This window comes from Impatiens glandulifera, chromosome 4 (assembly GCF_907164915.1).
Source record: "Impatiens glandulifera chromosome 4, dImpGla2.1, whole genome shotgun sequence".
Lineage (NCBI taxonomy): Eukaryota > Viridiplantae > Streptophyta > Magnoliopsida > Ericales > Balsaminaceae > Impatiens > Impatiens glandulifera.
In genome coordinates this window covers 51,050,237-51,067,244 of record NC_061865.1, presented here as the reverse complement: position 1 = coordinate 51,067,244, position 17,008 = coordinate 51,050,237, and the positions used below count along the sequence as shown (strand labels likewise).

Sequence of the window (17,008 nt, the reverse complement as noted above, 5' to 3'; positions counted from 1 at the left end):
TAAGTTATTCAAATGTATAGGATAAAATTAGTAAAGTTACTTTATTTAGATTATAGTATAAATTGTCAATGTACTACTTAAATAGTTGTCTTATTTGAAAGGAGGTCTTTTAAAGTTTTTTTTAGTTAAAAAAAATGTATAATTTAAGTGTTTTTAAAAATAAATTAAATATAAAGTCGTGTATAATTTAAGTTTAATATTCATTAAAAATTTGAACTGAAGATAATAATTATAGAAATCGTGATAATTTTTTATGATAAAATATAAATAAATAAAAGTGTATATAACTGGTAAAATGTTTGTTTTCTAAACATATATAGTTATTTATTAGACCCCTAATTAGTATTTTTTTTAAAACAAATTCCAAATAAGGGTTAATATTATCCATAAAATAATTTGTTTATCAATTAATATTTTTTCAATAATAAACAAAATCATCATACAAATCCCTAAATGGTTTGATAATATCGTTTGTTGTAAATATTTGGATTAAGAAATTGAGGAAACATATTTTTGATTGTCGACTTTACTACTTTATCTACTATCATAAAAAGAATATGGATTAAAAATATATAATTTTAATTTATTAACATTATAATTAGAATTCAAAATTCTTAATTTAAATGACAAATAAAAAATAAAATTTGAGTATGATCCTCTCAATTTTATTTCCAATTTCAATTCAAAACCAACTGAATGAATTTATATTTATTTCAAACTTATTATTGAACTTCCACACTAAACAAAAGTAAAAATAGTGTATCCGTAAAGAAAATGAAAAAAAATACTCCTTATCTACATTAAAGGTGGATAATTTATGATTTATTTTTTTGCTAGGATTCTATGAATCCATTCTATGTTACAGATTATGTTGTTGTTAACATTAAAAAAAAATATTAATGTAAAAGTAATTTATATTTGAATTATATTAATAAAATGATCAAAATATTTAATATTTTAAAATATCATAAAAAAAATAAAGTAAAAATTATTTAGTCAATTTCTTTAGGTAAAAAGTATTTATTTATTTTACTTTTTTTTCTTCCACAATTAAAATATATATATATAAAGTTTTTTTAATTAATCTTTTTCCTCTTGCTTTTTGAGACACCTTTTACATAATAAGAATTTAAATAAATATTATAAAAATATATACTCCATATCTTTATTTATTTCTTAATATAGAATATATATATATATATATTCTATTTCCATATAATTATATATTTATATAGATACAATTATAAGATTTTTATAAATTATTTCATATTTTTACTATATTTTTCTTAATTAAAAAAATAAAAAATATTATTTTCTCTTATTTAATTTAATTTATATATATATATATATAATTATAAATTTAATTTAACAATCAGTTTACTTACACTTTTCCATTAAATAAAATATAATAAAAATAATTATAATAACAATAAAAATAAATACTTTTAAAATAATGAATCAAAATATACAATACATTATAAAAAATAATAATTATTTTTATTATTATGAACTACAAATATATTATGAAAATTAATTAAGACATTGATATTTGGAAATATAATCCAGTCAAATAAATTAGTTGAGTCAATTAGAAAAGCATTACCAAATAAATTTTATTTGAAAAAATAAAAGGAAGACGAGAAATCGAGAGTTACGCCTTGATGAAGGCGAAACTGGGTCCCTCCATTTAAACTGCTGCCTGCCGGCGAGAATTGAGACGTTTTCTTCATCGTAAGTTCGCCGGTGAAGATTCTACCGTCTATCCAATCAATCCAGTAAGCACGTTTCTTGACCTATTCACCCCTTTCATCACTCTATATCTCTTCCATTTGTTGGATTTTTACTGACTTTTTCCAACTTCTCTTTCTCTCTGTATCTATCTATATATATATATGTATGTATCTTCTAACTTAACTGCTATAATTTCATTCATTCCTTCTACAATTTCAGCTCAATTTGATTTCATCACTGTTTTTTCTTCTTATTTGTGTAGATTTCGCTATCAATCTCTTATATATGTCTCAAATGGATGTATTGAATGGATTGGAGGATGCGAATCTCGGTTCTAACGTTCCTGATTCAGCAGTTTCCTCCGCGATTACGACAGATTCGGATGATTCCTCTGTTGATCACGTGAACGCGGATCCCGAGGTTGGAGAGAACGCTGATGATGCTGATTCGAAGATGATTGGTGAATCTGTAAAGGTGATTCATCCTCATTCGGAGCTACCGAAGCCGGAGGCACCTTCCGGTGCAATACAGGTTCTGTCTGAAGCTTTTAATAGGTCTAAATCTATGCCGGAGAAAACATCAATTGATATGCAGTTGGTTGGGAAGTTTTTTCGTGAGAAGAAGAATAGCTTCTCTGCGGCGATTGCGAAACGGCTTTTGTCAGGAGATGAGGAGGAGGAGATGAAAACATCGAAATATAATTCGAATTTGATTCAGAGTGTTACAGAGTTTCATCTCTCAGGGCTTAAAGTTATCGTCAAGGTTAAGAATGGAAGCGAGATTGAAGGTCTAAAAGGACGAATAAGCTTTTTCTCGAGATCAAACTGCCGTGACTGTAGTGCTGTTCGTTCATTTCTCATGGAGAAAGGTTTGAAGTTCGTTGAGATTAACATTGATGTTTATCCGATTAGAGAAAAAGAACTGGTGAAGAGGACGGGAAATTCTGCAGTTCCACAGATATTCTTAAACGAGAAACTGTTAGGTGGACTCGTTGTGTTGAATTCGCTTAGGAACAGCGGTTTGTTCGAGCAGAAATTGAAAGATATACTCTGCCGGAAGTGTCCCGATGATGCACCTGCGCCGCCGGTGTACGGTTTCGATGATCCTGATGACGAACGGCTTGATGAGATGGTAGCGATCGTGAGGGTTCTAAGACAGAAACTACCGATTCAAGATCGTTTGATGAAGATGAAGATCGTTAAGAACTGCTTCGCCGGCGCCGAGATGGTGGATGTCATGATTCAAAACTTCGACTGCGAACGGAAAGAGGTATAGGGTTTCTGAATTTTTTTTTTTCTACAATCTTTCTGAAAGTTTTAATCACATGCTTCGCGGACTACCCTAATTTACATGCATTCGCTTAATTGGCAGCATGAATTGGACCCATCATATAATAATGCTGTTCTGTTAATTTGTTGGTAGAAGTCGTTGACCAAATTGCTGATCCTAATTCCTATGTTCTAGTTAGACCCACAAATCCCTAACTCGATATGTGCTCGACAAGAGTCGGGTGGTTAAGAAATCGAATATCACCTCTTCGATTTTCATTAAAAACGTCTTAAGTCGAGGATATGAATTATGACGGTTTTGAGTGGTGCTAATTTCTTAAACTAGTTTGTTTTCAAATGATCTTGTTAGTGAAACATTTGTTAAAATATCTATCTAAGATATTTTAGTTTATATTTGATAATTTGATGGGGGAGTTATCCAAATATTCCACATCATGCTTTAAATACATAGATAAGCCTAGACTTTTTCAGAAAGCTGACCCCTGAATATACTTATTAGATCTCAATTGTTTGGTAGTAATAAACTAATAATGAATAAAATATTGAATCATAGAAAGATCTCTTTCTCTCTCTTTATGTGTAATATATAGTATTCTTAATTAAGATTAATTTATTTATTCCTGAAGCAACAACAATGATGAAGGACACACGGTGCAATTTGATAACAGTACAAGGGTCCATGATCTGTGGTTTAGTGCTTACCATCATTTCATAGGTTGTGTGTAATTGAAGGGGGGTATATTATATATATATATATAATAGATGGGATATTTCATTATTGGCTATAATTGGTTAGGTAAAAATTGTTGGAAGATTCAAAAAACAGATAGTAGTGTACATTTGAAGGAAATTAATGATGTCTAATTAAGCTTGATAATAGGAAGAACATTTTACTAAATTGCCCCATTAAAGGATGATTGTGAATTGAATTTGATATTGTGATGTTATGATTGTTACAATAGACTGTCCTATGTTGATGAACTAAGTTTAAAACCAACATTTTTCAGGCTGTTGAGATTGGGAAGAAGCTGGCCAGGAAGCATTTCATCCATCATGTCTTTGGGTATGAATATTGATTCTATCTTGATTTCATAAAATCATTTTTACAGAATGTGATATTTACATTTTCAATATAATTTTCGAATGCTTGCAATGATTTCGAACTTCTTTGTTTAGATCAAGATATGCATGCATTCTTCACTTAAAGTAATTTTGTTTCTGCATATACAGGGGAAACGAATTTGAAGATGGAAACCATTGCTACAGATTTTTGGAACACGAGTCATTTATTTTAAAATGCTTTAATCACCGAGGAGTTCCAAATGACTTCGAGCCAAAGTCTGCAGCTTCTGTTAGCTCTAAACTCACTAAGATAATGTGGGCAATACTGGAATCATATGCCTCTGAAGATAGGCATCATCTCGATTACATGGGCATCAGCAACAGCGAAGAATTTAGAAGGTAATTAACTAATATCTGGTTATTTGTATTTAATATATTCATTGTTATTACCTTTTGTACTAGCTGTTTTATACTTTATTTCAGATATGTGAATTTGGTACAAGATCTTCAAAGGATGAATATTGGAGAACTTTTAGAAGAAGAAAGATTGGCTTTCTTCCTGAACCTTTACAATGCAATGGTAATTCATGCAGTAATAAGGGTTGGACCCCCTGGGGAAGGAGTTATTGATAGGAGATCATTCTTCTCAGATTTTCAGTATGTAGTTGGAGGCTATTCTTATTCGTTGAGTACAATTAAGAATGGTATTCTCCGAGGCAATAAGAGACCACCATATGCCTTGACCAAGCCTTTTGGATCTGGTGACAAACGTCTAGAGGTAATAAAACTATCGATTTCACTTAATTAGGTAGTGTCTATTTATTTATCTATCTATAAGGTTGAACAATTTTCACCCTTTCTTATTAGAGATAATGCTAGTTAGGAATTTGCCTAAAAATTTCAAATCCAATCGGATACCCAATCTTAGGGATGGCCATGGGTATACCCATCCCCGAATCCGATTTTCATTTTACTACCTGATCCCGACAAGTATCTCTATTTTTATTCCATTCACCGATTACCCTGATCTCGAACCCGATTTAAAATACCCAAACTCGACCATTGGAAACCCATTATCATCCATACTTAGACTTCAACTACCCTACTCATATGACTACTTAATTCATCAACTAAAATACAAAATGTTTTTATTAAATTCAAATCTTAGGCCTAAGATGACATTTTAGTAATTCACCTAAAAATTCCAAATAACTGACTCTTTTTTTTTTTATCATATAAGATTTTCTTTTTAAATCTCAAAATACCCAAGATCAAACAAGTTATTGAAAATTAGGTTGACTTGATTGATGAATATGTTATTTATTGATACCTTGTCATCATTATTGTGCAATATATTTCCTGTAGAATTATGAAGCATAAAACATTACTACTAATTTGGGGTTCTTCTTCAAATGAGTAATATTTTGATTTATATTCCATTCACTAAACATTTCAGCTTGCATTACCAAAATCAAATCCAATGATCCATTTTGGTATTTGTGACGGGACAAGATCAAGCCCAAAAGTGAGATTCTATACCAACAAAGGGGTTGAATCAGAACTAAGATATGCAGCAAGAGAGTTTTTCCAAAAGAACGGAGTCGAGGTAGATTTGGCAAAAAGGACAATCTACATGACAAGGATCATTAACTGGTGAGAAACAATAATCAATTCTTAGTAATAATATTTAGAAAAAAGAACCATTTGTAGTTTAACTGACCATGAAAATGTCAGGTTTGATGCTGATTTTGGAGCAGAAAAGGAGATGTTGAAATGGTTGATGAATTACTTGGATTCTACAAAAGCAGGTCTTTTATCTCATCTTTTGGGTGATGGTGGCCCGATTCATATTGCTTATCAGCCTTATGATTGGTCCGTTAATTCATGAATTTGTCTTCAGTCATCAATCCTCGATTTCTTTCTTTTTGTACATAATGATATACTAGTGTGTGTTTGTGAACTTACTATTGATAATACACAATACTATACATCATTAGTAGTAGTAGTTAAACTTTGAAACAGCATGTGGTGTGCTTATTATGATTGTTTAGCATTTATGTAATAGACACCCTCTTTTTCTTTATAAATTGAGGGTAAAGTCCTTCAAGTCAATAATCCTATATTGCTATTTTTTATGTTTCATAGGATGATTCTGTATAGGGTTGTGTAACCAAACCGACCTGATCAAATCTGAGTCGAAAAACATTTCTTTAGTATAAATGAACCCATCCTATTTGTCATAATCATTAGTTTGTACTCAACTTTATGTTTAGTATTCTCAGTTTTTTTAGTTAAAAAAGAACCAGCATGAAGTTCAAAGCGCTTTAAGAAGTTAACTTATTAAGTAAGTGAAAAAATAATTTAATAAGACTCAATCGAGTAATCTTAGTTCAATTAGATTGTCGAGAATCAGATTCTCAAATGCGTGGACGACTTATTTGAAGTTAATTTTTTTAATTAGTTGGTTTATAAATATGTAAGATTTAAATTAGTGGAGGTATAGGGTTACATATCAAATAAATCGATAAATCAATATAAGTTCAAACATATAATCTTAACAAATATTAATAAATCGAATTTACCAACTCCCTCATCTAGTTTTTAACCATTTATTCTCTAACGACTGTTTCAAGGTTGCGTAAAACATGAAACAATTTTACAAACAATTCGAGTCTAGGGTTTGTTCAAGTTGTACTTACATTATATATTCAAGTTAGATGTCATTGGACTGTCCTCTAATAAAAAAAAATATGAAAGTTTAATTGTCATAATTTTTGTTTAATTTTTTTTACGTGTTTTATCAAATAAAAAATAATAATTTTTATTCAGCTAAAACACTTTAAAATAATTAAAAAATTTAACTAAATATTTTATTTTTTATCGTCTTACCCTAATATCGATAATGTGATTAAATAGTCTTTCTTAAAATTCTCTATGTTTTAAACTTTTGGTTAAATATTTTGTATTTATTTATTTATTTTGAATTTTAGAATGTTATCCACTTATTTTTTTTTAGTGAGGATCAAATTTGATAATTTGATTGTTTTAAGATTTTATTAGCCAAACCTAAACTAACATGGTTAAAATAGAAATATATTTGAATAGTTGATTTCCAAAATATCTTACATAAATATGTCCCCAAAATAAAATATATAAAAATATTGCAAAAGTTTAGATCTCAACACTAACATTTTGAAATAGTTTAGGTCCTATTTCAGATTTCAGTATTCCAGCCCTAATATATATTTCAGGCATTCAGTTTTCCCGCCCTCCATTCCCGCCAGAACACAATTCAGATCATTTTCTCCGATCGAGCTCATTTTCATCTAAGTAAGAAATTCCGATCAGAAAAGAGAAATCATGAGCGGATCTGCACCGACTGGTTGTTACAAGTGTGGCCGTCCCGGTCATTGGTCCCGTGATTGTCCTTCAAACCCTACTTCTAACCCTAGCAATGAACCTTCGACTAACCTTCCTTCTTCATCCTCCAACAAGACCGGCGCCTCCGGCGGTTTTGCTGCACTTAAGACGCTAGAAAAGCCTAAGAAAGCTCCTAGGATAAGGCCGAAACTCACTCCAGAAACGCTTCTCTCCAACGATGGCATTGGCTATGTTCTCCGTCATTTCCCTCGTGGTTTTAAGTATCGCGGTCATGGTCACGAGGTACTGTTTTTTCTAGATTCGTCGCTTATGTGATATATCAGGAATCTGATTTGGAGCTAATGTAGATTATTTTGTTAAATTGAACAGAATGATTTGTTTTTTCTGATGCATATGGTCAATTGCAGGTTAGTGACTTGGGAAATCTATTGGGACTATATGCTGGATGGCATTCTCACTTGATTCCTTACTATGCATTTGATCAGTTTGTTCATAAAGTGGAACAAGTTGGTTCCACAAAACGTGTCAAGGTAAAACTTACCAAAGTGCATAATTTTCATCTGAAAAACAGGAACAGAAGTAGATGTTATGATAGTTTGTCAATTATTTGATTATAGAGATGCATCTGACTTAATTTCATGCTTTATAATGCACAGCTGTCTGAATTCAATAAAAAAAGAAGGATGAATTCATACCAGTGTGCTTTTAATACCTGACATCCATGATGCATCAGTAGATACGAAAACATGTGCAATTGTGAACTAATTCAAATTGTGAAATTATAAATGTTTCGTCAAATCAGTTACAGGTTTTCTATTCGAATACCCGTGATAATTCTAGAGCTGAAAATAGTATATACCTGTTGTTACATCATTTAGTGAGCTTTTATACAGTACTGCATGATGTAATTTAGTAGCTTACCCGTTTTACTTGTATTTATGATTTGTCTGGCAAGCAAACTGAATTCCATCCAAATTAGTTCGTTCAAGCTTAATTAAGGCTGTTAGAGTTCTATGAGAGTTCCAAATGTAATATAGTAGCTTAACTGTTTTACTTGTATTTATGATTAGTCTGGCATGCAAACCGAATTCCATCAAAATTAGTTCGTTCAAGCTATGAGAGTTTCAAATGTAATGTAGTAGCTTAACCGTTTTACTTGTATTTATGATTTGTCTGGAAAGCAAACTGAATTCCATCAAAATTAGTTCGTTCAAGCTTAATTAAGGCTGTTAGAGTCCTATGAGAATTCCAAATGTAATATAGTAGCTTAACTGTTTTACTTATATTTATGATTTGTCTGGCATGCAAACCGAATTCCATCAAAATTAGTTCGTTCAAGCTTAATTAAGGCTGTTAGAGTCCTATGAGAGTTCCAAATTTAATATACTAGCTTAACCTTCTTACTTGTATTTATGATTAGTCTGGCAAGCAAACCGAACCATCAAAATTAGTTTGTTCAAGCTTAATTAAGACTGCTAGAGTTTTGTGAGAGTTCCAAATGTAATATAGTAGCTTAACCTTCTTACTTGTATTTATGATTAGTCTGGAAAACAAACCGAACCATCAAAATTAGTTTGTTCAAGCTTAATTAAGACTGCTAGAGTTCTATGAGAGTTCCAATTGTGCATTCTAGATTGCAATTTATGGTATAAAATATTTTATTCAACAGACATGCCTTAAAGGACTAAGAGAAAGAGTTGCTAATGGAGAGGACCCAACAAAGCTACAGGAACCAATGCCAGACAATGTCATTATAAATGATGAGCAAGGTACAATGCTAGCATATTAACACTTCTTCATAGTTTCCTGATTTGTTGTGTCTATTGGTAAAACAGTAATTCGATAAAAAAAACATACCTGTCCTCTTTCTCGTTTAATTGATGGCACAAATCAACTGTATGCTGAAACACAAGCTGGCTACTAAAATAATATATTATGATTTGATCTAGGATGATTTGAATAACCAAGTGGTTATTTCAAATAACCTTGTTTGATGTTATTTGGTTAAAAAGACATTAGGTGTATAAATATATATATATTTTAAATAGAGGGTGTTTTGATTGTTGGTTGATTGGATGCCTGAAATAACCCACATGAAACAAGGCCCAAAATCTAACCATAGTCTATCCTACTTTCTTTCAATAATAAATGACTTAATTAGCCTTGAAATGATCAATTTCTTTAGGAATACCTTGTTCTTTGTCATGAGGGTAATAATTTTTTTGGTAAGTAGAAAGTTGATAGAGAAAGGAAGATGTTTTTAGTAGTGTTATTGGGTGGGGGTTGGATGTTGTCCTTTTTTGTGGCATTATATGTTTGATGGCTCCATTTGATATAAATGTGTACTTGTGAGTGTCTGATGATTGTAGTGTTATTTTTTCTTGGTTAATAATAATAATAATAAATAATTGGAAGAATGAATGAAATCAGGTGAGCAGCTTGTTGAGCCAGGATCCATGAATAATTGTGAGGAACCCATTCCTCCCATAATAATTGAAGGAGATGAAGACACATCTCTAAAGGAGAAAGATGAAGAATACATGCTCCAAGAGATTTTCAGTGGACAGGTAACTAACTGACCCAAGTAATTGTTGCTTTCACTATACAACAAACAATTGATTGATTGTTTCCTCCAAATAGGCCCATATTATTTATTTTGTTTAAAAGCAATCAACCAATAAGATAAAAACAAACATTAATGGAATTGGTAATGTACACTTTTATTTTTATTTTCTAGGTGCCAATTTCTGAGCAGGCTGAAGCATTGCCTTGTAGTAATAATAATAATAATAGTAATAGTAATCAGAGCAGCAATGTAATAACCATATCAGACGAGGTTAAAGCTAGAATGGAGGCTAACAGGTTGAAGGCCCTCCAAAGAGCCATCTCTCGTGGTCGCACCGCTTCTCAACTTCACTAGCATATCTCCGTAAGCAAGGTTGTTGTTTCTATGTTTACTTTCATACAAAAATTTATATATACTTTTGTCAAAATGGTTCATATTAAGGTATTTCTTTTCCGAGAAATACCTTAATATATCTTTGCTTATGTATTTGGACCTAAATGCGAATTTTGATTTTTTTAATGACCAAGTTTAGTCATTTGCATTGTCATCTAGTGCCTCCCAAGTGAAGCTAATATAAATCACTCTCTAAGATATTAAGCAAAATATAATCTCAACCACTTCCTGTTTCCTAGCTATCTAGATGGATCTCAACAATATTGTTTCTCTTTTCAAACATATTTCAACCACTTCCTGTTTGTTAGCTTTGTTTTTATTTTATATTATTATTTGGAAACACTTTCTTGAGTTGGATTTAGGGTTGTTTTGACCATAAAATTAGATAAATTTGTTTGGATGTCAATTGATTTAGATGAGATAAATGTTGGATGTTCAAGTTATAGTATATGTTTTGATATATCTAGCATCAATAAAATTTTCACAACTCTTGTTTCAATAATTGGATTTATTAAGTGTAGTTATAAAATATATTATATTGAACCTATAAAAAAAATTAACAAAATAGTTATAAAATATATTATATTGTTATAATAAAATTATATATTATTAATATAATATATTATAATAGAGACGAGAAAATATGGAGAATGGTATAATAGGAAAGTACAAACAATAATATATTTTAAAAAATCATTTCATAAATTTATTACTTAATTTTGAATTATCGGTTTCTGGTTAAACTCGATTAACCGATCAAAACCGGTAGGTCAAATCGATACCATTAACGGTCGGTCGGTATTAACCGGAACCGTTTAACCGGCCGGTTGAACACCCGTACATTTATGTATTAATTAAATGTATTGTTATAGATTGAAATTGAAAATTTTAAATTATGAATAACATTATTTTTAAAAATAATAAAGTGTTAATTAATTAATTGTAAGCCAAATGAATACAAGATTTGAAAAAAAAAAGTTAAGCTAGGACGTTCATTTTGAATGAAGACAAGATGAAGTTACAAGGGTGTAAAAGAGATGACACAAAAGTGGCATGCAATAATTAATTAATAATAGACTTGACTTATTATTAATAATATGCCATGTGATTGTTGAAATTAAATACTTTAATTGTTTGTTGGCTCCCCCCACTTAGATGATCACGTACATACATGGGTTTGCTTTCATTTCTATCCAAACATTTTGAATAATCCTTTTTCCTAAATTTTGGCGGGAGGACAAATATAATAATTGAACTTATATAAATATGGAATGTATTCTACATACATCTTTTTCTAAAGATGTTTTTGTTCGAGTGTGAACTAATATAGGAGAAAACTCGTTTTCATTTTCAAAATAAATATATTTAAATAATAAATTTTATATGTTTAAATTGACAGTTTCTTTGTGGGACACTACTCTAAGTTGTTTCGTTAAGATGATTTTATATATTTTTTTGTTGGGAAACTTTGAGAGTTAAAGTTTTTAACTAAGATATCGTTCTTTGGATCAAACGTTATTCACAATGAAATTCTTAAGTATTATAGTTAGTCGGATGTGTCACGAGAATGTTGAATCAATAACTCACTTACTTTTGTATTGTCGAATGATGACTAGTATATTAAGCCTTTTGTGGAGTATTATTAAGATACATTGAGTATTGAGTGATGTCTGAGTCTTTGAATAGTTGTTGAAAAGTTTAGAATACTGCGATTGATATGACATACTTTCATATTTGGGTTATAATTCCAATTGTTTTTTGGTGTACTATTTGGTTAGAGAGAAATAATCGAATTTTCAACGATCGTAGTCGTCCTGTGCGTATAATTAATAATGTTATTATTCTTTGACGTTTTCTAGATTCGTTCCGGAAAGTCATTAAAAAATTTACGAGATCAATAACTTATTGAGTAGTATTTTTTTATTTTAATCTTATTTTAATGCTACGCTTTTTCGTTAAACTTAAACCATTTTTATCTTTTTTAATATATATAGTTAATTTTAAAATAAATAAATTTTGCAATTTGAATAAAAAAAGTTGTTCAGCCTATGTTTCCTTCTTCTTTTTTTTTACCTTGAATCATCACATTTGAGTAGTTTCCCTATTTTATATCTTATAACCGTCTTTGTAAAAAACTATATGTTTTATATGTCTCATCTTCCTTCACAAAAAAAAACTTGCAATCAAGTGATGAATTGGTACATGAGTGAACGACTTTTGTATAGTCAATTCATCGTTGGCATCGCATTGCAAATAATAAAGTGTTATTCTCCGGTCTCACTTCTTTGTATGAAATTAGAAAATTGAACTTATTTATTCCATAATCCTTAAATAGTGATGAGATTGTTTCATGATTAGGTGTTAGTGCATTTTTCATACAAAACAAATCTATTAATACTTTATATAAACTTTAAATAGTTATCAAATGATAAACAATGAATTTGAAATGATAGATCAATTCAATTACTAGAAGCGGAACATACATTTAACTTTCATTGTTATTGCAATGAATTTCGGTTGATAGATCTTCCAATCTAACACAACCCTTAATTTCACTTTGGGATTTCTCACTCTGTGAATCCTCTCTGTCGATGGGAAAATAAGAGTGTCTTACCTAAAGATGGCAATGGGTACCCGTATGCTTGATACATGTGGGTACCGATGGTCAGGTTTGGGTATTTTAAATCGAGTTTGGGGTCGGGGACGAGAAGTGTGCGAAACTCAAACACAATACCCAACTATATTAATATGTATATTTTTATTAGTTTAATGTGTGACTTTTTAAATTTGTCATCATTACAAATATCATTAAAGAAACATCATTTAATTTGGTCTTATCCAAACTCTATTCCAAATATCATCATAAATACACTACACATCAACTTTAAATAAATTATATTTCCCAAAAATATATTTCTCTATATAAATCTTCAACTTTATTTTATTGACAAAATATTGTTTATCTCATTCTTCATCTTAATTCTTTAACTTTTTTTTAAAGTATATTCTATTTTTTCTCTATTCTAGTTTATTTTTCTAAGATCAACAAAAATAAATATGTAGGTAAGTAATTGTTTTATTTGTATTTTTAACATTTTATATTACTAATTTTAAAATGATTAAAGTTATGTTTTTTTTCTTCAATATTTATAATCTTGTTAGTTTTTTAATCGGGTAATAGGGTACCTGTCGGGGATCGGATACCCGATTAATCGGGGATGGGGATAGATGTATAGATACCCATTGGGTTCGAGGTCGGAGTCGGGTAGTATAATGAAAGTTGAGTTCGGGAATGGGTATTTCACTACCCGGCGGGTAGGGTACCCGTTGTCATCCCTAATCTTAAATACTGAATGCTGTAACCCTACTAATATCAATCGACATGTATTAAGTTCAATGTGTCTGGAGACCATAACCATTTTTATTAGATTTCGGTTATTTATATACGAGTCCTCATAGATATTTAAATAATTTTTTGGTTTTACGCATTTATTCCATAACCTACGTACCACATAAACCTTTTTAATATCGCATTGATCATTTTAGTTTATGTTTATTACATAATAGCCCGACACGGTAAATAATGCATTAAAAGCCTAATAATTATTGAATTAATTATAAATTAATCCAAACATAATATTTTTGTCTTCTCGTCCATTTCAGGCTCTATATACAAAGTTCTTAAGATATTTGAAAATTTTAAAAGAATAAATTTGTAATTTTTATTTATATAATCATATATTTGTAACTAATTGAAAAATGTTATTGTAAAAATTTGAATTATTTTTTTTTAAAAAAAATAAAAAATATATATATATAATTATGTGGTGTGAGCTGGTAATGAAACCCTAGCTAGGTAGGGTCCTGAGCTGAAGTGAGATATGGTCACGAACTTTCCTCACAATTATAAGGGGTATGACGTGGCGTCCTAGGTGGCTGAATTATATGTACTTTACAGTGAGGTTGGCTCCAGTCTAGTCCTCCCCCACCAGAGCCAGCCCTTTGATCTGACGACTGACAGTCACAGAGTAGGCTCACAGTCAAACCAGAAAGTTGTTTCATAATGGGTTGAGAATTTGTATATTTCTATTTGATAAAATAATAAAATTATTTCAATTATTTTAAAATTAAATTATAAAATAGATTTTTATATTTAAAAATTCAATTTAATAAAAAAAAAGTATGAGAGATTTTTTTTATTTTAAATATAAAAAATTATAAACATAAATATAAAACAAGTTGAACTACATTGATGTACAATTATTTATTTTAGTTTTTAAAATATATATTTTTATTAATATGAGAAAATATAAGAGAATGTCTTCCTCAAATTCACTATTCTTATCACTCTTTCAATTTAAATATATTTTTTTTGTTTTTATTAAATTACATATATATATTTTTAATAATTCATCCTATAAAAAAATTATATTTTTATTATTTTAATTTAAAAAATATTTTATTTATTAATTAAAATTCTAAAATATTTTTACTTTAATTTTGTTAAATTTATATAAAAAAATATTTTAATTATTAATCTTACAAAATCCAAAATTTTTTTTTTTATCCAATGAGATTTTTTCTAAAAAATTATATAAATACAAAAACAAAATCCTAAGATCTAACAACCTTTAGGAGCTGGTTTTAGATTATTATTATTATTTTAATTATTAAATTATTTAATTTATTAATTAAAATATTATTACTTCTCTTTTATTAATTTTAAATTTCAAATATAAAAAAATAATTTTAGGACAATGCTAGTGATTTTAATAAACTATTCTATTATGAGTAATATAATAGAGTAAGGTATTTGGAATAATCAGATTCAAAGCTTTTGATTATAGATGTGGCAACTCTTACGCTAAACCTTAAACATTAACCTAAGTTGTTAGCATTTACTTAAAAATAGTTTTTTTTACATGTTTTCTTTACGGGGTAAATAGATAAGACGCTCATACTAATAACTAAATCAAAATTAATTACCTCACTCATTTTATTAATCAAATTATTAAAATACTTTTTATTTTATCATTATATATTAATATTCTTTAAGACTTCTTATTAAAAATATCCATAATTTTTTAAAATTACTATCAATTATTATTTTTTCAAATAACCAAGATTGAATAAGGCATAAATAATATATTCATTAATTACTCTGATCGGGCGCAATAATCCTATCAAAAGTTGTTTTAGACCATTTATTAACTGTTTAAATCTCCTACGATAATTTGTCCATGTTCATATGCTTTCATACCGGGAGTTGTAATTATTTTAAAAAATATTACATTTTTACTTCTCCATGTGAAAGGGCAGAAGAGCCCATCCGTAAGACTCGAAAATATAAGTGTTAGTGAACTTGAATGCCTTCATTTGGATGAATTCCCAAATCCTATGAATCGATCAAGATAGACTCAAGATCTCCATTCATCACGTTTTTTTTCAGAAAGTTTATTAATAGAAGTTCTTGTGTAAAATAAGTTTATTGCATACAAATTTCAAATAATTTAATTTATTTAGTTTTATGAAAAACAAAAGTGGGTAAAACCACCCAATCACACTTCAGTCAAACTCAGCAAGCAAGGCCCATTTAATTAATATTCAAAGCTGTCCACATACTCACTTTCTCTCTCTCCCCAATTTAATATTTTTTATTTTATATTAGATAGAAGTTATAAGAGGGTTTAAATAGAATATTTTTTATTATTCAAGAGTTACAATTTCCACTTATTAGAAGAAAAAACACTTAAAAAAAAATAAATTTTTTTAAAAAGTCATGGTGGGCAACTTTTTTTAACATTGGAAGGTGTCTTGTTTCTCTCTCCATCACTCATATTTAAATTGATGTTGTGTTTTGTTCGGTACGATAATCTATTTAGTCATAATAGATTTATCGTCTTGAATTTTTGTAATCTGAATAATACTCTCAATTTTTTTTTTGTAAATCGTCTGCTGCTCATACCCTCTAATCGTGTTGGTGACCATTTTTCGAGTGCGTATTCATCTTTTTCTTTGCAACAAAAAAGATAATGTTGTCGGATGTGAAGTTTTTTCTTTAAAAGAGGTTTTGAAATTTATCTTTAATCCGAATGGTTTTTTACCAGTATCTTTTAATGATTTCGATAGATTTCTCGTTATTTTAACCATATTGGTAGATGATCAGTTATTATTTGACAGAACTTTTTTCGGCGTCAATTACTAACTTTCGGACAAAAATAATTTTTACTGCCATTTAGAATTATAGGTTAGAGATTTTCCCAACGTCGTTTAATTGGTTTGTTCGACTGGTTCTAATTCATCACTCAATGTTATTGAATTCAAATGAGTTTGTCTTTAAAATTATTTAAAAAAATCGCGTGATTGGTGAATTAGTTTAATTAAAATATTAATCTTTGAAAATTTATATTATATGATCTAATTTTTTTTTAGATGTTATTTTATTTGTAAATTAATGTTGTATATGTAACTCAGATTTAATGAAAATTAATATCATATAAAAAAAATATATTTTAAACTTTAATCTTTTAACTTATGAACCTACATAATAGGTTTCTTTCCTCTCAATTCTTAAAACATGTAAACA

At 29.0% G+C, this 17,008-nt stretch overlaps 2 protein-coding genes across 3 annotated transcripts; both read left to right on the top strand.

The window, feature by feature from the left end:
- Positions 1-1,647: 1,647 nt before the first annotated feature.
- LOC124934290 lies at positions 1,648-6,193 on the top strand. Of its 2 annotated transcripts, XM_047474795.1 has the most exons (7): positions 1,648-1,775; positions 1,994-3,000; positions 4,028-4,083; positions 4,251-4,481; positions 4,566-4,860; positions 5,539-5,735; positions 5,817-6,193. In XM_047474795.1, exons 2-7 carry the CDS (start codon positions 2,017-2,019, stop codon positions 5,968-5,970), a joined length of 1,917 nt encoding a protein of 638 aa, XP_047330751.1. In that variant the 5' UTR covers positions 1,648-1,775; positions 1,994-2,016; the 3' UTR covers positions 5,971-6,193. The 2 variants fall into 2 exon arrangements, with proteins under 2 accessions (XP_047330751.1, XP_047330750.1); XM_047474794.1 differs by lacking the exon at positions 1,648-1,775 and having other exon boundaries at positions 1,955-3,000.
- A 1,175-nt stretch (positions 6,194-7,368) lies between these two features.
- LOC124936576 (TIMELESS-interacting protein) lies at positions 7,369-10,672 on the top strand. The gene is made up of 5 exons (XM_047477083.1): positions 7,369-7,745; positions 7,871-7,993; positions 9,133-9,232; positions 9,894-10,030; positions 10,201-10,672. Exons 1-5 carry the CDS (start codon positions 7,443-7,445, stop codon positions 10,381-10,383), a joined length of 846 nt encoding a protein of 281 aa, XP_047333039.1. The 5' UTR covers positions 7,369-7,442; the 3' UTR covers positions 10,384-10,672.
- The last annotated feature ends 6,336 nt before the right edge of the window (positions 10,673-17,008 follow it).

Coding starts and splice junctions, on each gene's coding strand:
- LOC124934290 (XM_047474795.1), top strand. CDS start 2,017: ATGTCTCAAATGGATGTATTGAATGGATTGGAGGATGCGAATCTCGGT. Junction 3,001..4,027: donor TCGACTGCGAACGGAAAGAG/GTATAGGGTTTC, acceptor AACATTTTTCAG/GCTGTTGAGATTGGGAAGAA. Junction 5,736..5,816: donor ATGACAAGGATCATTAACTG/GTGAGAAACAAT, acceptor TGAAAATGTCAG/GTTTGATGCTGATTTTGGAG.
- LOC124936576 (XM_047477083.1), top strand. CDS start 7,443: ATGAGCGGATCTGCACCGACTGGTTGTTACAAGTGTGGCCGTCCCGGT. Junction 7,994..9,132: donor GTTCCACAAAACGTGTCAAG/GTAAAACTTACC, acceptor TTTATTCAACAG/ACATGCCTTAAAGGACTAAG. Junction 9,233..9,893: donor CATTATAAATGATGAGCAAG/GTACAATGCTAG, acceptor GAATGAAATCAG/GTGAGCAGCTTGTTGAGCCA.